The 25,981-nt window shown below is 40.4% G+C and overlaps 1 protein-coding gene across 1 annotated transcript; it reads right to left on the reverse strand.

Annotated features, from left to right (window-relative positions):
- Positions 1-1,220: 1,220 nt before the first annotated feature.
- LOC137019431 (uncharacterized) lies at positions 1,221-25,756 on the reverse strand. Its single transcript, XM_067384889.1, has 23 exons — positions 25,630-25,756; positions 25,049-25,123; positions 24,850-24,973; positions 23,209-23,308; positions 21,442-21,564; positions 18,974-19,090; positions 18,038-18,198; positions 16,078-16,224; positions 15,898-16,000; positions 15,623-15,751; positions 14,154-14,339; positions 13,814-14,070; positions 12,170-13,087; positions 11,988-12,081; positions 11,275-11,382; positions 9,322-10,737; positions 7,168-7,290; positions 6,780-6,908; positions 5,437-5,629; positions 4,011-4,135; positions 3,497-3,687; positions 2,300-2,433; positions 1,221-2,223 (listed from the first exon to the last, which is right to left on the reverse strand). Exons 1-23 carry the CDS (start codon positions 25,673-25,675, stop codon positions 1,991-1,993), a joined length of 5,232 nt encoding a protein of 1,743 aa, XP_067240990.1. The 5' UTR covers positions 25,676-25,756; the 3' UTR covers positions 1,221-1,990.
- Positions 25,757-25,981: the final 225 nt, after the last annotated feature.

Genomic DNA, 25,981 nt, shown 5'->3' on the forward strand with positions numbered 1-25,981 from the left:
TGTAGACTCCATGAAATCAATATCCGAGTCTTGAACGTTTAGTCCATTTATTATCTTTGAAATCATCGATATTCTAGTGCGCTAAAGTAAACACTGACACTGAAACCAAGTGTTAGCAGATGTATAGGCTACATTTACAATTTACACAACACAATAGTAATATTTTAAAAGGAAATACGTCATTACACGAATGTAAACTTTGTTTGTAAAGCTATTTAGTGATGCTACTCAATAATCACCAGAAAACGTATATTTTGCAATTTCTTAATTTTAACTTTTACCTCAAATGCCGGCTATCACGTGTCACTGAGTAAAACCGAAAAATAAATTGTTAATTGCAATTACCTACATGATCATTCACTTAAATTCTACAGTGTATAAGCCAGCATTATTTTTTAAATTTTACTTGGAAATATTTTTACAACATTTTTTCATATGGGCTTATAATAAGTTAAATTGATTTTTTGTTTACCTTAAATCTTGGTCCATTTTAAACTTAAATTTGAGACCATCAAATCAGAATACAGGCCAATATTTAGTTCAAGGTACACCATGTAACTTTTGTTCAGTTTGAGCAAGTACATTATGAATCCATCTTCCAAACAATGTTTTTCTCTTATCCTGAATCAGTACGCCTATAATAAATATTTATATTGACTATTTTAGACTGAGTGGGATGAATACAGTAGCACCTGCATAACACAGACAAAGAAAGCAGTAGCTCCGGCTGTAATGTTCTTCCACGACCGCTAGAGCGCTAAACTTGCATAGTGTACCTTTAAACCTTTTTTTAATGCTTTACTATGGAATCAAATTAATGCCTTAAAGTTTTGCACAAATATAAAGTTTGAGCAATAAAAAAAATGTTTTGCAAACAAAAATAAAGAATTGCAAAAGGAAAAAAAATGTATTGCTCAATTCTTTGTGTTTTGCAAAACTTTATTTAGGCATTAATCTGACTCCATACACTTTCCTAAAGATATGTCATTTTCAGGCACAGATATTGTTGCATTCTTCAGTCACTAGAGGGCAGCACTGCAGCGCTTATTCACCAAAAGACATTGAGCATCAAACCAGTCATACATGTTCCAGACATTTGAATCAGATCTAGAGCTTTACCATCACTTGCCAGCAGTAAAGACCAACAAACATTCAAAACACAAACAAGCAGCTTGTTTAGAAGCAATATTTATTGTAAAAAGGTCCAGACATTACCCAGTTAACAGACGCTGGTGCCAAACGAGGGCTAGGGATCATGTGCATTCAAGACAAATACATTGAGCAACATTCAGCGCATTAAACGCTGAACACATGACAGGATTTGGATCAGCTCATGAACATGTAAACAAGAGCAAACCTCACAGAGATTAACAGCACACTGCAGACGAGAATCACCACGAAGCCAGAGACTGACGGGAAGCCTTCAGGACGCACAATCCATCCATATGCATCTCTCAGATCAAACAAAACCATGTGAAAATATAAAAGAAAAGATGTGAAGTGAAATTCATGCAATCAATCCTGCTCAGAAAAACACACAAACACACACAGGTGTCAGAAGAAAAGTTGAGAAACTGCATATGGAGGAAATGATGCGTCACTGAAGCTCATCACGTCCAGCCCGACCCGATGGGAACCGGATCCATACATGTAAAAGTTGCACCATCAGCCTCATGAAAAGCACCAGAACACTGAAAAGGTCATATTAATATCTCATATGTTAAACACACACACACATATAAATTTACATATTAGATATGATTGATTATATTATAATTAATGCGTTGAAGAGACATACAGTCTGATTGATACAACCAGTATAAGTGTGAAGAGCTTAAAAAGTTGTTTTTCCTCTTGGAAACCTGCAGATATTAAAACACGGACTCACACATTGAGTCTCGGATGAACACTTGGCACTATCAGTGGACTCTACAGCACCAAAAACAACAAAAACCCTGTCTAAAAGAGTTAAAAACACATTAAGATCAGCTCAGAAGCACTTCCTGAAGACGATCTGTGGGCCGAACTCCTCGTACTCCTCCGCACTGATCCAGGCGCTGCCGAAGTCGGGCATGAGGGCCAGCGCCGCTCCGCCGCTCCACACGGAGAAGTCTCGCTCCAGCGGGCTGATGACCCGCACGCACGCGCTCAGATCCGCAGGGACCATGCGCCGGATCTCCTGCTGCAGACGCTCAGGGAGGCCCGGCAGCAGCGTGTTCCCGCCTGCACAAGCACAGTCACATGTTAGAATGCCTGTGTTCTGATTGGATAGTGCAGCCGTGATCCATCCAACACATACCTGACAGAAGGATGTTTCCCACAAAACTGCGGCGGAGGTCGATGTCTGACCGCAGAACGGACTTGAAGATGCTCTCGTGCATCCCGTAATGATCTCGTCCAATCAGCTCCGGCCTGAAGAGGATTTCAGGAGCCCTGCATATGTGATGATACGAGACCGTGAGGGGGTCAATCTAAAGATTTAAAGGGTTAGTTCACCCAGAAATGAAAATTCTGTCATTTATTACTCACCCTCATGTCGTTCCACACCCGTAAAACCTTCATTCATCTTCAGAACACAAATTAAGATATTTTTGATGAAATCCAATGGCTCAGTGAGGCCTGCATAGGGAGCAATGACATTTCCTCTCTCAAGATCCATTAATGTACTAAAAACATTTAAATCAGCTCATGTGAGTACAGTGGTTCAATATTAATATTATAAAGTGACGAGAATATTTTTGGTGCACCAAAAAAACAAAATAACGACTTATTTAGTGATGGCCGATTCCAAAACACTGCTTCAGGAAGCTTCGGAGCGTTATGAATCGGCATGTCGAATCAGCAGTTCGGAGCGCCAAAGTCACGTGATTTCAGCAGTCTGACATGCGATCTGAATCATGATTCGACACAAAAGATTCATAACGCTCCGAAGCTTCCTGAAGCAGTGTTTTGGAATCGGCCATCACTAAATAAGTCGTTATTTTGTTTTTTTGGTGCACCAAAAATATTCTCGAGGCTTTATAATATTAATATTGAACCACTGTACTCACATGAGCTGATTTAAATATGTTTTTAGTACATTAATGGATCTTGAAAGAGGAAATGTCATTGCTTCCTATGGAAGCCTCACTGAGCCATCGAATTTCATCAAAAATATCTTAATTTGTGTTCTGAAGATGAATGAAGGTTTTACGGGTGTGGAACGACATGAGGGTGAGTAATTAATGACAATTTTCATTTTTGGGTGAACTAACCCTTTAAAGTCATGTGACGTACATGTGCATAAGGCCCCCCAATATACTCACAGCAGCATTTTTAATATGTAAATGTGCTAAAAATTGTCAAAAAAATAAAAAAAGCACTTTCACTCCCAGTTTAATCTTATGTTACTCTTGATTCTGGGCAGACTGTGAACTGTAGTCATTATAAGAGCACCTGACCACAACACAACCCTGATAACATGAACTTAGCCTGCAGCAGAAGTGGGATCAGTTACCGGAAGTGTTCGGAGGACAGCGAGACGACCCGTCCGTCAGGGAGCGTGTAGTGCACTTCTGAGGAGGCCGTTCCTGCGCTCTTCAGCTCGGCTTCATAATCCAGAGCCACACAGCAGCATCTCTCCTTCATCTCTCGCACGATCTCCAGCTCCGCTGACGTCCGCATACACACGCCCTGCTCCAGCAGCAGCTACAACACAATCACACTTTAGTCATCCTGAAACACTAAAACCCTCTAAGTCCAAGAAATCCTGCTGGAGGGACTTTGGAAACCTTTTTCATGCTCAAACAGCAACACCACACACTAAAGACGGATGAACATTTGGAAAAAAAAAAAACAGATGGATCCTCTAACAATCAAATTTACTTAAATGTTTATATACATCTTTTAAATGTTCATTCTATTATCACAATAAGCCACCAAGCAGAGCTAATTAAACACGGTCAGTGATTTTGGCACGGTGTCGGAGTGTGATTACACACTAATATTCATGTGTCTTGTGTCGTGAGCACCTTCTGCAGCTGCAGGGTGACGTCGGCGCCGGCGAGGCTGAAGCGCTGAACGGCGTGAGGCAGACAGTAACCCTCGAACACGGGAACACTGTGACTGACACCGTCTCCGGAGTCCAGCACCACACCTGAACACAAACACGCCTCAATCACTGCAATATTACTGTGTGACGATCAAAAGAACTTCAAGAGATGATGCTTCATTAGGGTTCAGACGACTTTTCAAATATGATACACTAGCTTTATAGGGTTAAGAAAATTTCTAAGGGCTCTAAAAGATCAACATGATCAGATAAACCAGTCACGCAATCTCACAGTCCTTCTGTCTGACTGATCATTTAGACTTGGCAAGTAAAAGTCTTTTAGTATAATTGTACAAACATCCTTCAGCCAATGCTTCACATGTCTTTCTGATGTCAAATCTGCACTGATTTTATCAAGTAGACGCAAGAATAACTTTGATATTGTCAGCAATATTTCAGCTGGACTGAATTAACTTTTTTTTTTTTAAGAAAAATGGAGTATCAAAAGGTCATCATGGTTTTGAGGAAGGTTTATTTTGTTCATCTCTCAATCATTGTATTGCATTGCATTATGCGTTTTAAAACTAGAGCTTTAATCAAAACTAAGCATTTAAATATCATCTTACATTATTAGCAGAGATTGATATGCATTTTATGTAAGTATCTGCTATATTGTTATAAAGATTTAATTGATTTACATTACAAGCATCAGAATTTCATCTTACTTTTTGCCCATATAAATATCAGAATTGGCAGAAAATTGCATATTTTTCCTCTGTTTGGGCCTCCAAATAAAACTGAGCTATATTTTTTCCTCCATATTCTCACTATATCATGAGCCACAAAAGCTTGATGCATCAAATATGAGTGTAAACAAAAACATGCATATTTCAAATATTTTGTATTAATTAAAATTTCTGAAACTTGATTTTCCTGACTATTATTTAATGTCAGGTTTTACCATGTTAAGAATAATTTCTACGCTACTCTCGGAGACCTGGAGCATCAAATCCCATCAAACTGCATGTCCTTATACAGTGTTGGCCAACTGGAAATAAAATGCTGAAAATCTTTGCAGGAAATTTTTACATTTTAGTTTAAATTAACAGTGACATGGAGAGAAAGCAGCGTTCATGTAAAGTGATCTTGGATTACACTTAAAGGATGACTGGTGGTTTTATTCTTGTGTATCTGTGTTTGTTTGTATGTCTGGGGAAAGGAGAAATCCAATACAAATGTATAGTATAATGCAATGTAAGTCGCTTTGGATAAAAGCATCTGCCAAATGCATAAAAATGTATAAAAAAAGTAAAAAAATCCTAATGAGTGCAACAACAAAAAAAGAAAAACCTTTACATCATAAATGACAGTAATAAGCCACTCTAAAGGCGACAGAACTGACTGACCGGTGGTCCGTCCCGAGGCGTAGAGCGCCAGCACAGCCTGCAGAGCCACAAATGTGAGCGGGACGCTGAAGGCCTCGAACATCAGCTCCACCATCCGCTGCCGGTTCTGCACTGGGTTCATGGCGGCTTCAGTCAGCAGCACCGGATGATCCTCGGGACACACGGACAGCTGCTGGAACGCATGATGCCAGATCTACAGAGACAGAGCAACAAACACTAGAAAACAGCAGGATCCAAGTCCAAAATGAATGTTCTCTCTCAAACGAGCACCGTTTGCGCTGTGAATGTTTCAGTACATCACAGTCAATCTTCTGGATCAACAGGAGAGGAACTTGTACGGAAACTAAATGGCAGAAACAACTTCCTGTATGTTTACTTAAACACCAGACCAGTCTTCAGTCAATCTGACCTGCTCTAATGTTTACATGCACTAATTTTCAATCATAATGCATCCAATCTGAGTTCAGATTCTGAAAGTTCTGTTTATAAAATCCTAAACTCTGCAATCCGATTCACAAACAAACAAACAAACAAACAAACCTTCACCAGAGTGCGTCAGCACAACACATTCACTGACCAGCTCAGAAGATGAGAGGTGTAAATAATCATTGTGTGATGTAAAACATAAGCACATCACGGCACTGCACATGTGCACAAGGTATTACTGTTCAAGCATTTGCATGCTTTTCCTGTTGATTGGATTATTTCAGGTCTACAACCATTTCAAACTGATCAAAGTGTAACTGGGATTGGTTTAGTTGTTTACATAAAGGCTTCAGTCTGATTATAAACCGATTATCCATGTGCATGTATACAGCTAACGTGAACTACAGCAGTAAACGTCCTTCAAACACACTAGAGGGTGTTAGAGAGTGAAAGCCGCACATTTGAGTGAACGCCACTGCCCATTCTCAACACTGTAGATATGTATAAATCCCAGCTCAAGTTAGGTTCAAACCAAGCAGCCTTCAAATGACCAACTGAACCTGATGTGAAATTCCCAAATGCAAAATTTCATGTGACTTCGCAGCGCTGCTTCGTTTGAAAGTGACTTGAGCTGTGCTTCATACATCAATACACTATTGACAGATTTTTTTATCTGTAAAATTGACTAAATTTTGGTAATGTGACCAGTTTTCCACCCTTTTTCTGACCCTGGCTTTGCTTCATTCTGATGCATTGGTCGAAGGACCAATGCAACTTTGTTGAAGCTGCACTTAAACTAAAAATCAAGCCAAGTTCCTGCTGTGCATTAAACTTCTCGCCCTCACGGCCAAATGAACATGCAGGACATCAGGAACACCTACATAAGGCAAGCACAGAGGAGCTCCTTGAGTACTTACCATCTCCATCTCATCCCAGTTGCGTACAACGCCGTTCCTGATGGGATATTTCAGTGTCAGCACTCCTCTCATGTGCTGCGCATCATGTCCAATGTACACCTCTCTCTCCACACTACCGTTCATTATTTCCTGTAATACAAGATCATCAGAACAGGAAACATGAACACAGGCCGAATTAGTCAAAGTCTGTTTTACTTGTATAGTGTTTTCCACAATACACAATATTTCAGAGCATCTTAAAAAAAAAATCATGTTAAAGTTTATAATATCTTAGCAGATTAGATCTGAATGATAATATAGTTCAATTCTGCGGTGATGCAAACAATCACGCAGCTGAGATTTGCTATATTGTATGGATATACCAAAGTATGTAAGAGAAAGAGTCTACCTCATATTTGGGATGGCCGATGACCGTCGGGAACACCGTGGTTGGAAGATCCTGGTCTGCAAACCCTGCCTTCATCAAACCAGACCCTGTGTCCAGCACGATGGGCATCTTATAGTCGCTCATCTAATTCAGAATGGGGAAGAAACCAGAACAACTGCTACAGACTCAGTGCATCAAGAGAAAACGCAGTTGTGCCTGATCAAAATACTCCGTGACCGCAGAGAACCTTCACTGAACTGAAGCATCAAATACATATATACCTGGCATCTTTAAACTATACTCAGCAAGTCCCAATGCATTGTGGGCTTACATTACTCAAATGCTTTGTCGTCCTCTAACTAAGCAGCTCACTAGAGCCTGGAGCCTCAAAGCCTCAAATATTGATGACGCTCTACTGTAAATGAGTGCAACTACACTGTCAGATAGGGGTGTGTGTTACTGACAAATTATATCTGGATATTTTCTGGGATTGTCATTAGATATTTTGGCAAGTGCTTTTGTGCTGGTATCTTGAGGCTTTAGGACTGACATGAACAGATAACTCCCAAAACTCTTCATATCCAGTGCAGTGTTTTGGTTACTGCAGTCACAAATTAACTTTTCCCATTAAGGGGTGAGGTTTACAAGGCATTTTTTCCTAACCTTATTAGATTCATGCATCATCCTTGTGTCAAATTCGTACATTTAATCAAATTTAATTAGAAAAATACGTCACTCTTTCCAATGAGCATCAACAAAATCCATTTTTGCACTGCAGGAGTGGCACAGACGCTGCATCCGAAGTGGCATTTAGATGCATATACACTGCAATTACAATTGCATAAAAAAAATGCAATGATAATATTTAAAAATATTTAAAGCAAGTGACTCGCTGCAAATATAGCAGCCAAAACAGTATGCCAGAGTAGTTTTGTCTAAATACATAATATTCTGAAAAAGTAGGTGCAAAGTAGCCAGATGACCTTCTACTTCTGCGGAGATTTGTGTGGATGACAGTGAAACTGCACAACTGACCCCGTAGGCCACATGACAGTGATATGGCAGATTTAGTACGCCCAAATATTATCCATACTACCCATATTCACAACAAATATAACATACTTTAACAGTCGCAAAGTAAGTTTCAAACAAAATGCAGCTCCTACTATACAGAACGTGACTTCAGATGCAGCGACTGTCTTTATGAATGGATCATTGAATCAATTTGTTCAAAAACACTGATTCAGAAATGAAACACCACTGTGTGGTGCTCGGAGATGCACAGCTGTATTTCGAAAAGATGTTGGCGAAAAAGGCAATATTGACAATATTGTCTAAAGTGTAACTTAAGATATTAACTTGATTTTATACAACAATTGACCCTTCGCAAAGACCCGCCCCCCCTTACCACACACAGCGTAAAATACATCATGGAGCAAAGAGGACACTGACAACACATCGACAGAAAAGACAGAGCAGCGTACTTATGATATTAAACAAAGTCCCAGTTTTCAAACTGTGTAATTTAAGAAATTCAAACAATAAAAACGGTTTTGTGGCCCTTTAATGTGTCGTGACAGATCGCTGTAGCGCCTCACCTCAAGCGGCTTGTAAACCGATCATCTCTTCCTACTAGTTCATTTACAGCATCAAATAAACATGAATGAACATCAGAAGGAATGTTGTTTCAAACGCAGAAAGACAAATACACACCATTTTTCAAGTTCAAGTCCACAGAGGTTAATCTAACTCCTGACTGCTTTGATTGACAAGCGATCTAACCAATCATAACGCCGAATCTGCCATTTTGTCCGACAAACTCCAGGCGAAGAGTCAATTGAAAACAAGATCAAGATTATTTGCAATAATGCTGATGTTGGGGAAAAAAAAAAAAAACTCTTGCTTGTGTGATATGCCTTAACAATATCAAATATAAATAAGACAAAAACTCATTTAGGGTATTTGTGCCCCCATATCTTGAATTCCGGCTGATACTAACTGCATTCTACTAGATTACATCACGCAGCAAAATTGCACCGTCAAAATGTGTTTTCAAAGTGAGTGACATACTCTATGATATACTGATTTGGGGAAGTTGACATTAGACATTACAATTTCACACCCCTACAATCAACCAATGCAGAGTGCTTCCTTAGTCAAGACTCTGTTCTGCACCTGTCTAGTGGAGGCGTTCAGCTGCAGCTGGCTGATTGGAGATCTGCAGACTGTTCTCATGGAGCCTCCACAGTCATCGGAAACACCATCACAGCCCACATACGGCCCAGTCGTGGAGTTGTCATCATGGTAGGGTAGCACCCGTGTCTCTGGGGCGGTCTTGGAGGAGCCGGAGATCTCTCGGGTCTCTTCAATGCACACCAGTGCGGTGTTGTTGTTATTGTTCTGCATGTGCTGGCCTTGAGATAGCAAGGTAGCAGCGGAGAGCTCTGATTCCACCTGTTCAGAAGCTGATGGTTGTGTCTGCTGGTCGTCGAGAGGAAAGGCCCTCCGCGGTGCAGGCACTGGAGCGATCACGACGCCTCCGGGATCAAACGCATCTCTCACGACGCTGCTCTTCTGGGTCGAGGGCGCTTCACTAGTCTCCAGCTCAACTTGATCCGCAGCAGAATCACCACCGTCTGGACAGTCGCAGGAAGACGTTTCAGCCTTTGGATGCTCAAGATGGACGTTTGGGCCTTCAGAGGCTTCCAGTTTCTGATCAGGAGTACCAGACAAACTGCTCAACACAAATGGCTCTCCATGACCAGACTGGACATCCTGAAGGGATTCAGCACAGGGAACAGAGTCAGGCACTGCAGGAGCTCCGATCTCAATCTCACTCAAGCTTGTGGTAGGAACAGACTGGCTTGTTGAACTCAAAGGCTCAGGAGTCACACTCGAGTCTGTAAGACTGGCTTCTTCAGCTGGATTTGGAGGCACTGCACTGCTACACTCCTCTGTGTTTAAAACAAAAGAACCTGGCTTCTCCACATCTGTATGGTGAGGATCATGATGAACAGATTCAGGACTCTGCTGCTGGAGCCTACAGTTCCTCAACAACTCGCCGTCCAGATCTTTCAGCTTCGAGTTTCTCTCCAAGACTGAACATTTGACAACTCTGTGGCCTTTGCTTGACCTCTTCCTCACCTTTCCTGCTTTCTCCATCTCTCTGCTCAGGCTTCTCTCCATCATCTCCACTTCCAGTTTCTCCTTCTCTAGCTGTGCCAGGAACATCCTCCTCTCCCTACAGGAGCTGCGTGTTGTGACATGACCCAGCGTCTGTTCTTCCGACTGAAGCCTCTCAGGCTCAGTGCAGCGTAGTGCTTCCAGTTTCAATTGCTCCTCCTTAATTTGCTCCTCAAGAACTTGAAGATCTCTAAGCTCTTGAAGGATCCCCATGTTGTCTACCTCAGGACATCTAGTGTCCAGCTGCACAGGCCTTGCACTCATTGATGGACTTTCATTGGCTAATCCTGGAGTGTCCGTGTCGCTTTCACCGGTTTTCAGAGTCTCAGAGTCCAAAGCAGCAAGTTCACTCTGAAGGACATCATCCAATCCGATCACGCCAGATTCAGCCAGATCTCTTGGGGACATCTGGAACAAGAAGTAAATTTTCAAATATTCATACTTCGTAGTTACTCACACACAAATGTCCTGTCATATTCCATATTAATTGTGGTTGGCCGATATATCAACATATTCCCATGTTTTTTTTATGTGTCATGAGTGGGACTCTTATTTTGACAGCACCTTCCTATAACTGTTCTAAATTTGCCGTCAGTCAGACCAAGTTTGGTCCTTCTCAGGCAATAACATTCTCTTTAGAATAAATCTTTGGAGTCAACATGCAGAAATCAAATGGTCACCTGCTCCTGAACTCCCTGAGAGACTCAAGCTGCGTCTCATTTGGAATGCTGCATTCTCTGGAGGTCACATTTGAAGGCTGCATACATCAGTGATGTCTTAAGACAAGTAACCATAATAAAATTGACTTATTCCTCATGAGGTGTAAAATACTGTAATTTCTTTCTTGCTTTGCAATCTAACTTTTCTTAAATGAGATTGCCTCGATAACGTATGTGGCCGACAAATGAGGATGCAGCCTTCAAAATGACACCGTTTTTGACTCACCATACTGTGCTGGTGTCCTTCAGTCCATGAGGGCCAGTGTTTGTGTAGGTCCTCTGACCTCAACAACTCATCCAGGACCACTTCCTGTGCAAGCACATTCTCTTCCTCCTGAAAACAAGATATTATAATCATGTCAATAGTTTCACCTGCAATATCACAGTTTTATTAGCAGAGAAGTGTGGGGCAAGTTGAAAAGCACCGATTTTTGCTGTTAACCACAAAGCACTGAGAAAATTTACATCTCAGGTTATCAAGCTGAAATCAGAAAGCATTTTTGTACAAAGGGGTCATTTATATGACGTTTTCAACTAAAAACATATGCATTTTGGCCTTTCATTTACACGTCAACAGTGTTTTGGGGGCCTGAAAAAGCAATCTTTCGAAAACAGGTTTCAAAGTTTTTTTATATCGTTTTCACATGTTTGCGTTTTTGTAGTTTACACTGAGACGACAACTGTATCAGTGACGTAATACGTATGCGATTACGTATTCAGTCTATAGGCGTGTAGTTTCTCTTTACAAAGTGACTTCGCCATCTACTGGCCTGGCAGCAGAATACAGCGTTTGTCTCGTTTTCGTGGATCCTTGTGAACGTGGATCGTTCTGACAGCGTTTTAGTCTGTACATGAAAAATGCAACGGTAAAACACTTTCATTTTCGTGTAAATGAGCCCTTGAGACATGAGTACTGAACTCCACAGAACAGACACTGACCTCTAATATCTCAGCGGTTCGCTCTAACGTCTCCTCCACCTCCTTCAGCTCTTGTTGCTCTCTCTGAACCCAGTCGCCGAGAGACACATCCAACCTACTCAAGAGGAGGACACAAGTCCTTAATAGAAACCACACTACAATTAAACCGTTTTAGAAGAAAAAAAAAAAAAAAAAAAACGTACCGTTCAAAAGAGTCCCGTCTGAGGTTGTGCAGATCGAATGAGTCCCAGAGAAGAGAAGGATCTCCATCCACAGTGCTGCTGGGTTTCTCTTCATTATCCGTTAAAGTACTGGACAGGACGTTGCCTAGGGGATTCAGCTCCGACTCCTCAAAGCTCTGGTGACTCTGCTGGTGTTTGCCGTCCGTCTGCGTAGGCTGGTCTCGTGCCCAGTCTGAGCGTTGAGAGGGACTGGGGCTCCTTGGGTCCCTCCGCAGGTTGGAGGAGTTGGGCGTAATGGTAACCGTATAAGAGCTTTCCAGATCATCTATCGGGAGGCTCAGCCAGGGGTTCTTGGGTAGCGTGGCCGACCGCTTCACTTTGATCTCCAGGTTCACAGAGTCTGAGGTTATTTTGGGAACGATCTGAATACTGGCCCGGGTGGCGTCCCGCTGTAAGCCGAACCCTAGTTCTTCACGCTGGTCCTCAGAGTCAGACACGCTCACTATGTTCTCCTCGTGAATTTGACCGTGAAGGGGTTTCGATTTGAAAGCAGAGTCTCCGTTTCCCAGAAACCTAGGGAGAATATCCCTTCTGCTCCTGCTATCCAGATGACTGTTACCTGCTCCATCAAAGCCAGAGTCGAAGGAGCTGAGAGACGGAGGTTTGGCTGCGGCTCCGCTGGGCGAGGCCTGCTGATGACAGTCCCCAACTGAAGGCCACTTGGACAAATCACACAAGCTATCACAAGGAGAAACAACAAGTGCCGGTTGGACAGAGTCTGGAGGCAGACTACAGGTATTGTGCTGATCATCAAGGGAAGTGATGTCAGAGGTCTTGTGGTGACCCTTGAGGTACTCGTACTGCCACTGGAGGGCAAGATGAAGGTCATGAAGGGGAACAGCACCCGGTGAGGTCAAGAGTCTCCTCAGAGTCATGCATCTGTGGACAGTCATGAACACATCATGCAAACAGAAGATCCACATTCAACAAGTCTGTGGCTGTGATTTTGCCAAGTAGGATGAGTTTCTGGGTCAATATACAGGTACAGGGTTCAAACAATGGACCATTTTTGCATTTCTGGGGTCCTCTGAACTACAGTGTTGAAAAGAAGTTATGGTAACATTTAAGTATGGGGAACTATTCTCACTTTTAAAGGGGACCTATCATGAAAATCTGACTTTTCTGTGTTTAAGTGCTATAATCGGGTCCCCGGTGCATCTACAAACCCAGCAAACCTAGTAACCCAGAACGTAACAAACCCAAAAAACCCAGTAACTTTGTTTTGGCAAGCCTTTCTCTGCAAACGTAAAAAAACAAGCCGCTCCGGTTTCACTCCCCTTGTGACGCAGAAAGGGGATCTTGTATTACCTCCCCTTAAACTGCCCTTAGGCGGTTTCTCTCATTTTCGCAAGAGAAAGTGTACAGTGTAATTTGGCCATTTTCATGATCAATTTCATGATTTAATAGCACAGAAATAAGGGTAACCATCACCCCCTTAAGCACTAAGGTTTGCTACCACCACAGAAACCCAAGAGCACACATTCAACAAGGCCACATGCCCACAATGACCTGTCAAGCAATTCACGTGTACTAACAAATGTTCTAACAATACCACAGAACCAATTTTGTGCAAAATAAGTTGCACACCGTTTTGTTTGTACACACCTGTGAGACAGCTGTGTGCCCGTCTGCTGAAGGTTGGGGTCAGTTATAGTGTTAGAGAGACGTGCCAGCTTCACCAGCTCCTGCACCTCCGGACAGGGATTTCTCCTGAGGAAGGTCTGGACTCCTCGTCTCCAGGTGGACGAGCCTGAACGCAGGTCAGAGGAAGATCCGCCCTCGCTCACCCCCTCACAGTGTTCGGTCCACAGCAGCTCCTGCAGGAGGCTCTCGCCAAGCACTCGCTCGTACCAGCTCTTGCACTGAGAAGCAAAGCCACACATTTGACTTAGATGTTGAGAACCACTGATTTACAGCTGTTTGACTCTGGCAGCACAGCACATACTCTGTTACAGGTGTGATGGAAGTCAGACACGCTCCTCAGGATCTGGTATGGATGCTGAACAGCAGAGAAGAGGTTCTCCTTTAATCTTGCCAAATCATCCAGCCACGGCTCCGCAGGCTTTCTCTCAGTTATCGGAACAGTCTCTGCTAATGTGTGGATGATGTCCTCAGCACGACGAACTAGTGCCTGTTCACAAGAGGAGTTGACACATTTGGTCAGACAGAAATGTGGAGTCAAACACCATCCCACCGAGACTGAAACTAATAGATTGTCCCTTTGCTGCTGTGTTGGGTAGCCTATCCACAGAGAATTACATAACAGTCACTAAACAAATCTTCTGATTAGATGTGACCGCCGTTTCAAACTTTGTGTCAATGGAAACTTGTTGCATCTGCCTGGTTAGCCGGTCATTTCATTGAATACATCAGATATTGAAGTGGGACTTCAGCTCTGACCACATGAATCGTTCATCTCAAAGAGGTCATGAAATGTATTTTCAGATATTTTATATCATGCTTCTGGAGATTAAGTTTTTTGCACCAAAAAGGAAAAAAAAAAAAAAAAAAAAAAAAGGATAAATATTTGTAAATCGTCAACAAAGACTATAGCAGTAACAAGACACATCACTCCTATTGTTTTGAATGGGGAAAAAGTGCAACGCAATATGGCGGAATAAGTCCCGCCTTCTAAATAAGAGCCAATCGCCGATTGGTAAAGCCATCACGTCACTTCAGCGGCCATTAGAAGATCCGTTCCTATAGAAAGAGCCTCCGAAGTGAGCCAAAAGAGACGGGCATTTAGGACTGCGCATGAGCTTGATCCAGCCTGAAAAAATACATTATTCAAGTGTTTAGAAACATTTCTGAGACAGTTGTCAGATTTCATTGATTTCAAATATGAAATTTAATCAAAAGCTTGGCAAGCAGCTTTGGAGAATTTGATGTTTTCCCATTCAAAGAGATAGGAGCTGCACTTGGATGCCCGAGAGGCGTTTCAAAGATGGTCGCAGAGTGAAATGACTTGCCTTAAAGGGACTTTGTCGTCATTTAAATTAACGATCAATTAATCGATTAATCATTAGCCTTAATACTGCAATATGCATCTACTGCAGTGACTTAAAGTCAACAGCATGACAAGATGTGCAAATGCTGCTCAAAATGCCATGTTCCTCACCAAATGAATGAGAAGGGATTGGTCTAAATAAAGGGATTGTAAAATGAGTCGATGTGATTGATCACTTATATTAATTAACCAAATATAACGACTAATCCAACGTGTCACCAATGCTTGTCAGAATGCTCTTGCTGGAACAAAGCGCTGAAAACAGCAAAAACCCCCAATGAATTCACAAAGATTTATTAAAATGGAGTTCTCACTATAACCAGATTTAATATGACAATCCCAGTCATAGTTATTAGTCATGCATTGCTGTTTGATTGCGGATTAATCGTTAACATCCCTTTACGTACCATGGCATGAGTGTAAACTGACGCCTCAAACTGCAGCCGGAGCTCTTCAGCCCTGTGGGCGTCTTTAGCCACTTCAGTCCTGTACGGCTGCACCTTCTGCCTGTGCAGCGCCACCATCTGCTCCTGGATCTGAGAGAAGAGCGCGAGCTGACAAAAACCTCACAAGACCCAAAACAATCGGACTCAGAGCAATTAAATAAATCTGTACACAGATTAACAAAAATAAGACCGATTTGATAGTGATAGTGAAGGTGATGATAGGCTGTGTTCCTGACCTGTTGAGCCTCTCGCTGTAGACGGAGCACCTGCAGCTGGATGTGGGCTTTGGAAAAGGCCTGTTGCCACAACAACTCCACCTTCTCCACCGCTGCTGTTATCCTGAGAGAAAGACAACATCAGCACATGGAGAGTGTTTCTGGAGATCTCGGAGCACTAAAGGCTACATGAACATGTACCGGTTGTAGTTGCGGAGCATCTCTAGTGCGGTGTGTGTGTAGAAGACCGTTCCAGCCATGGCATGAAAGCAGGGCTCATTCTCCGGGAAACGCAGCTTCTCCAACAAACACTCACAATGTTTCAACAAGTCATCTAAACCAAGATCCCTAAACACAAACGCACACATTAGCAGCAGACACATGCTGCTATAACATCTACTGGAGATGGATTATGGTGTAAAGACAGGCCGTGTATTGGGAGTAAACGGGTCTGTGGTTTTGGATGCAGTATAGCAGTGGCTCCCAAAACTTCTTCTGCCCGGGCCTCCCATTAAAAAGAGAAATGTGATCAAAGCTGAATTTTTGGATTGACACTAAACTTATTTCACCATAAATGCATATAATTAAACCGTTTTACAGTCAACATATGGGTTTTTAGCCAGGATAAAGCAAGGAAAACTACAACTTGCATCACATTTAGATAAACAACATACATTTGTGAGAAAGGTGTAACAACAATTCTTGTACAAACAAAGATTTAAAAGCAAAAGAAAAAGTTGGTCAATTTTAAGTTTTAATTTAAAATATTTGTGATTTTAACTTATATATATATATAATATTTTGTCTTCAATTATTTACCAAGCGGGATAGTTATGCAGTTGGGTCTCGTATCACCCTGAAGAGGTTTCTTTTGCATAATCTGCTGACTGTACACTATACCTTACACCAGGCTCACACATACTCTGTTTGCAGCGTGCATGAGGTGCGTATTATTCCTATGTTATCAGGTCAGAGCATGCACACAGACATGATCCGGCAATGCATTCCAGGAGCGGTGCATCTGCAGCAGTGCAGCGATGGTTTGAATTAGTGACAGAGCATTGTTTGCATAAATAAACATGGATTGACCATAAAAATGTAGTAAATTTCACCATAAATGCACAATTAAACTGTGGTTCACAGTCAACATATGGATTTTTTCCCAGGGTAAAGCAAGGAAACCACAACTTGCATTACCTTTAGATAAATATACATTTGTGAAAAAGGCTGAAAAACCGTTATGACCCGCAGGATTTCTTTTATAAAGATTTAAATGCAAACGAAAAGTCAGCTCTGCTTGTCAAGTTTTAATTTAAAATGTTTGTGATTTAAATTAATTGCATTTAATCTATTTAGAAGTAATGCATTGAATATTTTGTTTAAAATGAATGCATTTAAACATGAATATGTCTATGAAAGTTTGTAAGTGCACTGTGTGCAAAGAGAATCGTCAATCTGAAAAACATTTATGAACTTTTGGGTTTGAAATCAAGATAATGAGTAAGCGTTTCCATACTGCAAACAGAGCGTGTGTAAAGCTGGCGTTAGCCTCGCCGTGACCCCCTTTTTATAACTGCGCGGTTTGGGAAAAACTGCAGTCCATAATCCCATTTAATTACATGTACATTCCTACTTTTGATTTATTCATCCAGATGTTTGCATCTCATTAAATTGCCAAATTATGTGACATTCTATGTTATACAGTAAATTCCTTGATTGTCACAGAAATCATCTGGTCTAAACGCTCGTACACACCAAGAACGGTCACTATAAAGTTAACTATATTAGCGTCCACACCAATGGATGATCTTGTTTGGTTTATTATAAGCGCCTCTGTCATTTTAAATGCAGGATGGATTCTGATTGGCTGTCAATGTTTTTATCAGCTGGATAAATGTGTCGTTATCGTTTTAGCTGTGATGTGAATTCTGCCGTTTCTGCTATATTGAGAGCGATTTTTAGAGCTATATCTTTATCTTTATAGTTATCGTTCTTGGTGAATAGACCTTAAAACAGGTGATATTTCCTTAGAGATTTTTTTTTTTTTAAATCCAATCTTTAAGGGATTTACAAGAACTACTGACCACTAATCTGATTTAACGAACAGTATGTACAGGAGATTTATAACTTCAGCCACTGAAACGCCCAAACACAGCAGTACCTCCTCAGCTGCTGGAAACGGCCCTCGTTCACGGAGCAAAACTCTCGGAGCCGCTCAAAGTCTGCAGGAACAGGAAGTTTTGAGAGCGACTGTAGAGTCGAGATGCAGGACGGCAGTCTGTTCACCACCAACAGGAACTCCTGCACAAATGTGTCAATCTCCTGCACAAACGAGACAAGAACAAGATCAAGCTGCTAAACCAGATTCATCTAATACAGAGATTCATCTCACAGTACTGTTAGTAATATTACTCAATTAACTTTAAATATAAGAGCGCATGTCGGCTCTCAGGTCAAGTTAAGGCTCAAATAAGCCTGGATCAGATCTATAAGGAGTTATCAAACCCTGAACGAGCGGATGAGAGCGGCTGTGCGACGAGCACGTGAGACACTGTGTGCAGCTCTTTCACTTGCTAATGACTTCAGATGATTGTCCTCTGAAGCTTCTCCAGGGCGACACACAATAGAGATAATCATGAATACACTGACTAATGAAACACATCTGAGTCACCGCACACACACACACATTAAACATGCACATACTAAACACAGCTGAAGCTCTGAGGATCTGGGGAAAGTGAAGAGTAGGTCATCTGTTATCTAAGGCCATCGTGGCCGATCATGAGACCTTGCTGTGGCGTGACTGATCTATCCTGCTGAAGACGGAGCCAGAGAATCAAACATGACGAACAAACACAACTCAATTATGCAACGTCTGGGTGTTTCAGATTTGAAAAGGCTAGGAGGACAAAAACAGGCCATCACATGAATTCAGATATCAGTCCTCACAGTCCTTTAGCCACACACACACTTATGATGGTGGGGTCTTTTCATTAGACTCGTTTTTTTTGTTGAGCTAATGATCTTCTGATTCTAATAAAAACCCTTTCTGCATTTCATGTGCAAATTTCTGCATATACAGTGTACACACACACACCTTCACGAAGGCGGCCCAGCTCTTATGGCAGTAGATGAGGTATCCACCCAAACTGGACGGTAACTGGCTTCTGTCGATGTAGTTGGACAGTTCAAAAACCTCTTTGAGGAAAATGCGCTGTTTACATGCAAGAAAACAAAGACATTCGAGTTAAAACCAACTGTAGCAATGCAGAAACAAACAGTTATGACTTTAGGGCTGGGAAATGATGCAGATTTCATAATGATTCAGATTCACAAGCTCTTGATTCAATATAGATTCATCTGGTAATAGTTCATTATTTTAATATATGAATATGTTGCATGTAAACTAAAATCTAAAATGCTTGAACAGTTAATAGATTAGTTCACTTCAGAATTAATTTCCTGATAATTAACTCACCCTCAGGTCATCCAAGATGTTCATGTCTTTCTTTCTTCAGTGGAAAAGAAATGAAGGTTTTTGAGGAAAACATTCCAGGATTGTTCTCCATATAGTGGACTTCACTGGGGTTCAACGGGTTGAAGGTCCAAATGTCAGTTTCAGTGCAGCTTCAAAGAGCTCTACATGATCCCAGACGAGGAGTAAGAGTCTTATCTAGAGAAACCATCAGCCATTTTATAGCAAAAATAAAAATTATACACTTTTTAAACAAATGCTCGTCTTGCACTGATCTGTGATGCTCCACGCATGATGTAATCATGTTGGAAAGGTAGGCAGAAATAAAAAAATATATAATAATTTTCTCCTCAAAATCGCCCGATGTAGTTCTCATTTTTTTGTAAAGGCCGTTTGACTTAGTCGTTGACATTCGCTTTGTAAACACTGGATCGGTACTTCCACCTACGTCACATGACCTTTCCAAAATGATTTCGTCATGTGTGGCGCATCACAGAGCAGTGCAAGATGAGCATTTGTGGTTAAAAAGTATATAAATGTTTATTTTTTTTTAGAAAATGTCCGATGGTTTCTCCAGATGAGACTCTTATTCCTCGTCTGGGATCATGTCGAGCTCTTTGAAGCTGCACTGAAACTGACATTTGGACCTTCAACCCGTTGAACCCCAGTGAAGTCCACTCTATGGAGAAAAATCCTGGAATGTTTTCCTCAAAAACCTTCATTTCTTTTCGACTGAAGAAAGAAAGACATTAACATCTTGGATGACATGAGGGTGAGTAAACTATCAGGAAATTTTAATTCTGAACTGAACTAATCCTTTAAGAATTTTCTCCCTCAAAAACAGTGCAGTTCTTGTGACTTCAGAAATCATGATTAGTTAATAAAAATTATGTCTTGTTGGACAGGAGCCCTCGAGTCAAAGGTTGAGAAGCACAGCTGTAAACTACACCGCAAACAATCCCAATCTGTATAACACCAGGGATCAAACTGTTACATGATACTGATTTTCATAAACATTCAAAACTCAAAATGTATACAAACATTTAAACCACACATAAGGCAACCACATGTATAAACTCAACTATGACTCACATTAATGAACTCTAGCAAATAAACAATTCATGAACTCAAGTAAATAAGATCATCAAAATATGATTGTTCACTGATGACAGATTTATTCAAATATGCTCTCCTCTAGAGTTATTTTCCACCTAACTGATAAGTTATGTTCATACAACACTGCAGGGATGATGATGATGGATGATGGAAACCCAGAAAGCAGCAGCATTTGGTTCAATCATCACAAAGTCAAAGTTTTTAATGTGTTTTAATGCCTGAAATAAAGTCGTTGCTTAAAGAAAATTTGGTCCCACTTTATATTAAGTGGCCTTAACTACTATGTACTTACATTTAAATTAATCATTTGATACAATGCACTTATAAGTACAATGTAAAAACATGCATGTACACAATATTTTAAAAAACACCTGCATGTAATTACATCTGTAATTAATTTCTGTAATTACATTTATAATTACACTATTGACCCATTCCTTACACCTTAACCCACATTGTACTTATTTTTTGATGCAAGTACATGGTAGATAAGGGCACCTAATATAAAGTGGGACCGAAAATTCATGTTTTATTCCATGACATAAAATAAAAGCTTTTACTCATCTTGAAGAATGTGGTTAACAAGCGTCTAAAAGGAAGTAGAGGTTATAAACACCATTAAACGTCACGCAGAACAAGAAAACTCATCTTGCCTCATTGTGTCCATAAACTAACTCAAGCTTTTAGGGAAAATATTTTTAAATAAAGACTGAAAGAGTTTAATGATAGTGACATTGAAGTCATGTGACAGTGGTGTAGTTTGTTTATAGCCTATTTTTAGATTGTCCCAAAGAACAAAATGTGCATAAGAATAAGAATATCACAGATTATTTCCAAATGGAAAAAATCCTATTGGGTGTTTGAGGGAAACGGGGTGATGGGAGCCTACAGAAACACCTCATCACTGCTGTATGTGTGAAGGTGATTTCAGTGAACTGACCCTTGAGTAAAGGTCACTAGCTCACAGAACTCACTTTGAAGAGGACGGGTTTGTGCTGCTTGGACCCGCTCTGCGTCAGGAGTTTCCCCAGCTGCTTCTGCACATCTTTCTTCTTCGGTTGAACAACATACAGAGAATGGATGATCCTCCTGTCCAACTACAACACAAGACATTACAGATGTCAGAAATCACTGTTTCTCTGGTCCCTTTCACCAGTGTTGTGTCTCAAAGCAGAGTTGTGAGTATCCCGTGTCCATTATGAGATAAGAGCAGACATGTGACCGACAGCGGGCATGTGATCTTCAGCTCAACGCCAGGGCAAAACTACAGCTTCACTCACAGAGGAAGAGTTTAACCAAAAAAAAAAAAATCCAGCATTTAATCAAATAAGAGGATCCGTATAAATCCTCCACAAAAGCAGATCTCCTAGACTAACAAAGTCAATCTGAAATTAAGTTCACTGAACTTCTTGCTCTTCGCTGTAGCTCCAATAATGCTTGCATGTTAAATCTTGGCACAAGAAGATGTGTCACGCCAGGTTTGACGTCAATGATGGAAACACTATTCACAGATGATCTTTCCGTCTCCCGGAGCTAAAAAGATTCATTTACAGTCATGTTTCAAAACAAATCACGGACTCCACAGTCTCATGACACACGAACACCACTGGAGAAACCAGTTCAGCCCTGCTGGCAGATGCAGTAACTACATCTGGTTACAATAAGCTTCTTTCTTCACCGACAGCCATTCAACAAGATCTGTGAATTGCCTTTTTTTGCAAACACTTCAATATTTCAGTATAGCAGATGTAGTAAAGAAGTTGTATAGTAGAGGTGTTTGATTACAGTAGTGCAGACAGCAGAAAAGAGACTGATACTGTGGACTGAACTGCACTGAATCGTGACATTATCAACAAAGACTAAATGTGTTGAGCTATATAACGACTAGTTTTCGGTCTATAAACATAACCGAACAGTTGTTCCCTTGTCTATTAAAACATGTAATATAGTTAAGCCTCTTTGGCGTTTCCATGGTTTCTACAAAATAAAACCGGAAACCGAGGGTAACGCGGGAACAGGGATGTGCAACGATTAATCGCGATTAATCGTTTGCAAAATAAAAGTCTGTTTACGTAATATGTGTTCTGTGTATAATAATTATGTATATATAAATACAGACACATGTATACATTTAAGAAAAGTGTTAGATTTATATATATGTAATATAAAATATATATAAATAAATACATATATTATATATAAATATTTAATATATTTATTTAAACATGCATATATTTCTTAAATATATACAGGTATGCGTGTATTTATATATACATAATTATTATACACAGAACACACACATATATTACGTAAACAGACTTTTATTTTGCAAACGATTAATCACCGTTAATGAATGACTCCATTGACAGGCGACTCCTCACACGTCCCGGAGCCTTGGTTAAAATTGCAATTTTCCTCACGATTTACAAATAGATGTAAACATTTGGGATATTGTAAGTACTCAAGTGAACAAAATATATAACACTGGCCTAGTGTTGTTGGATATTTTACTGCAAATATCTTACATATTGCACTTTTAAATAAACATCTAGTGACTGTCAAACACATCAGACTGATTGATGTGCATTAAAGATTGAAGTACGTTAATGCAAGAAGCTGGTTTAACTGGTTGATAACAGGACACTTGCCAATGCAACAACAAAATGTCATTTTCTCCTGCAGACATGAAGAGATGAAACTAATTATAGGAAAGTCAGAATGCGTAATAGTGCAATGAATACCTCCAACAACAGAAGCGTTTCAGCGATAAACCGTGCGATGGTGAGGCTGGCTTGTCTCAGATCAACCACCACAGACAGCAGACTGTCCTCGCCTCGGATACTGTCAGAGGAAACAACATAAGCATTTATGTACAAACAACACTGTGTGAGGAGATCAAGAGACACAAACACAAAAGGTCAAAGTGATCAAATCACTGAAAAAAAAAGCATCAATTTTAGTATAACTCATGTGCCATCCTGCTTGGATATTGGCTCAAACTTATTTTAAATCGCACAGCTCTAACCTGCCAAATGCAACAATAAGGCATGAATATATTAAGATATTATAAACACTATAATCATGATTTTTTGTAAAGATGCTTTGAAAATGTGTTTTGTGGAAAGCATTTTGACTCGACTACACACACTCAGGGTCTTTTGGGTCTCCAGAGACCCCAGGCAACAAAATGTAATTTTGTAACAATATATTTTTTTTAAAAACAAAATGTAAATTTACTGTTTTTTAATGTTTTTACTTCATATTGGTGCAGTTTTTGGAGGATATATCATACCTTCTAAATTTATATAAATAAAATATTTGAGTAGGTTTTTATACAAAAACAGCTTATGTAAAATTCACTTTATAAAAGACCCACATTTCTAACTTTCATTCATGGAGATAACATGGATAATTTGACATGGTTTAGTGTAAGATTTTTGCCCATCTTTTGGAAAATTCAGTTTTAATAGTGAAATAAAATCACTTTTACCAGTAGATGGCAGTAGAGCTCCACTATGTGCTCTTTGACTGACTGAAAGACATCTTTTCACAAGTTTTTTTTTCCAGTTGGATTCATATCTAAATATTATGAAATCACAATTACGACAATACAAATTACTTTTTGCCAAAGTTTGGCATTTTTTGTACTGAAACAAATAAGTTTTTCAAAAATGTTGATTGAGGATGAATTCTGGGGTCTCATCTTAATGTAACAATATTGAAAAACTGATTTTTTTATTACAAAAAAAGTTTTCTGTTATAATTGTGATTTCATAATATTTTAGATATGAATCCAACTGGAAAAAAACTTGTGAAAAGATGTCTTTCAGTCAGTCAAAGAGCACATAGTGGAGCTCTGCTGCCATCTACTGGTAAAAGTGATTTTATTTCACTATTAAAACTGAATTTTCCAAAAGATGGGCAAAAATCTTACACTAAACCATGTCCAATTATCCATGTTATCCCCATGAATGAAAGTTAGAAATGTGGGTCTTTTATAAAGTGAATTTTACATAATCCGTTTTTGTATAAAAACCTAAATTTTAAACCTTAATTTATATAAATGTAAAAAATATGAAAAAATCCTCCAAAAACTGCACAAATGTGGAATAAAAACATTAATAAACAGTAAAATTACAATTTTGTTACAAAATTACATTTTGTTGCCTGGGGTCTCTGGAGACCCCAAAGACCCTGAATGTGACTTCCCAAACAAAGACCGCACAAGGGTTAAATGGGACAAATGAACTTGACATTTATGGAGCTTGGCGGAACAAATCATTATACATTTGTTTTATGGAAAAGAGCAGCTCGGACACTCTTAAAAACTTCTAGGAGAGTCACATGTCAGGATTGAGTAAACATTCGAGAGCGTTTCGTACTTGTGCAGACGCAGACAGTAGTGTATGAAGTGCGACACCTCCTCTCTGCTGAGCTCCTCTGAGAGTTTACTCTGCGCCTCCGCTGGGAACAGGACCAGAGGACAGCCGTGCTGGTCAAACACACCTGTGGACACACACATCCATCATGAGACGACACACGGTGGATCCACAGGGACAGACGGACCGCACCGGCTCTTACCGGGGAACACGACCGCTCCGGAGTCCAGCACGTGCTCTGCGGGCCGGGACGGGGATGAAGGAGGGCCCGGGACCCCTGAAACAACAGCTGACTTCAGACACACAGACGATACCCAATGATCCCATTCCCACCACACAGGAATGAAAAAACATGCTTTTGTAAATCATAATTATGACAAAAAGTTGACATGCCAAGTCATATTTATGAGAAATTTATAAAAAATAATAAAATTAACAAAAAGCAATCACATAAAAAGCCATTATATCAACTTTTTAATGACTTGCAATGTCATAATGCAAACTTTGTCTCAATTTCGACGTTTTAATCTCAATTATGACTTAGTATGTCATAAATATGACTTCTATCGTTATTATTGACCAAAGCATGATTGTTTATATTGCTCTTCCACATAACTCTGTCCATCCTGATGGTCTGGTGATCTGCACACGAGCCGAAACACTGTGTTTAGCGGCACAAATTAACACAAACGCTTATTACGCGCTCTAATTACTACAATCCAGCGAGAAAACCGTGAAGTCCGCCTTCATCAGCGCGACAGGAGCCGCGGCACTTGTTGTTACCTGCGCGTGCGCCGTTCATCTTCACCGGAGTCTCACGGTCTCTCATCTGACGCCAGTGTTTCCAAAAAAACTCCTTCAGGAAACTTTATAACAAAGTTATTCTGCAGCGGGATAGAGGGACAGCAAGAGCCGGAGAAGGTGCGAGAGTTTCCGCCATGTTGAGCCCATTCAGCGCGCATCACACGCCTGAGTGACCCGGAGCCGCGCAACCGGCGCGAGCCGACCTCATTTATAATGTACAGCTGGTGGGCGGGGCGATGGGAAGACACGCCCACAAACACATGAATGAAACATTGTTATTATAATTGTAACAAAAAAAATCTGGCATACTTAATTTATTTACAAATTATAT

Source organism: Chanodichthys erythropterus, chromosome 4 (genome assembly GCF_024489055.1).
Source record: "Chanodichthys erythropterus isolate Z2021 chromosome 4, ASM2448905v1, whole genome shotgun sequence".
NCBI classification, from domain to species: Eukaryota; Metazoa; Chordata; class Actinopteri; order Cypriniformes; family Xenocyprididae; genus Chanodichthys; species Chanodichthys erythropterus.

Coding starts and splice junctions, on each gene's coding strand:
- LOC137019431 (XM_067384889.1), bottom strand. CDS start 25,675: ATGAGAGACCGTGAGACTCCGGTGAAGATGAACGGCGCACGCGCAG. Junction 15,752..15,897: donor TACAGCGAGAGGCTCAACAG/GTCAGGAACACA, acceptor CTCTTCTCTCAG/ATCCAGGAGCAGATGGTGGC. Junction 14,071..14,153: donor TCCATCACACCTGTAACAGA/GTATGTGCTGTG, acceptor TTTGCTTCTCAG/TGCAAGAGCTGGTACGAGCG.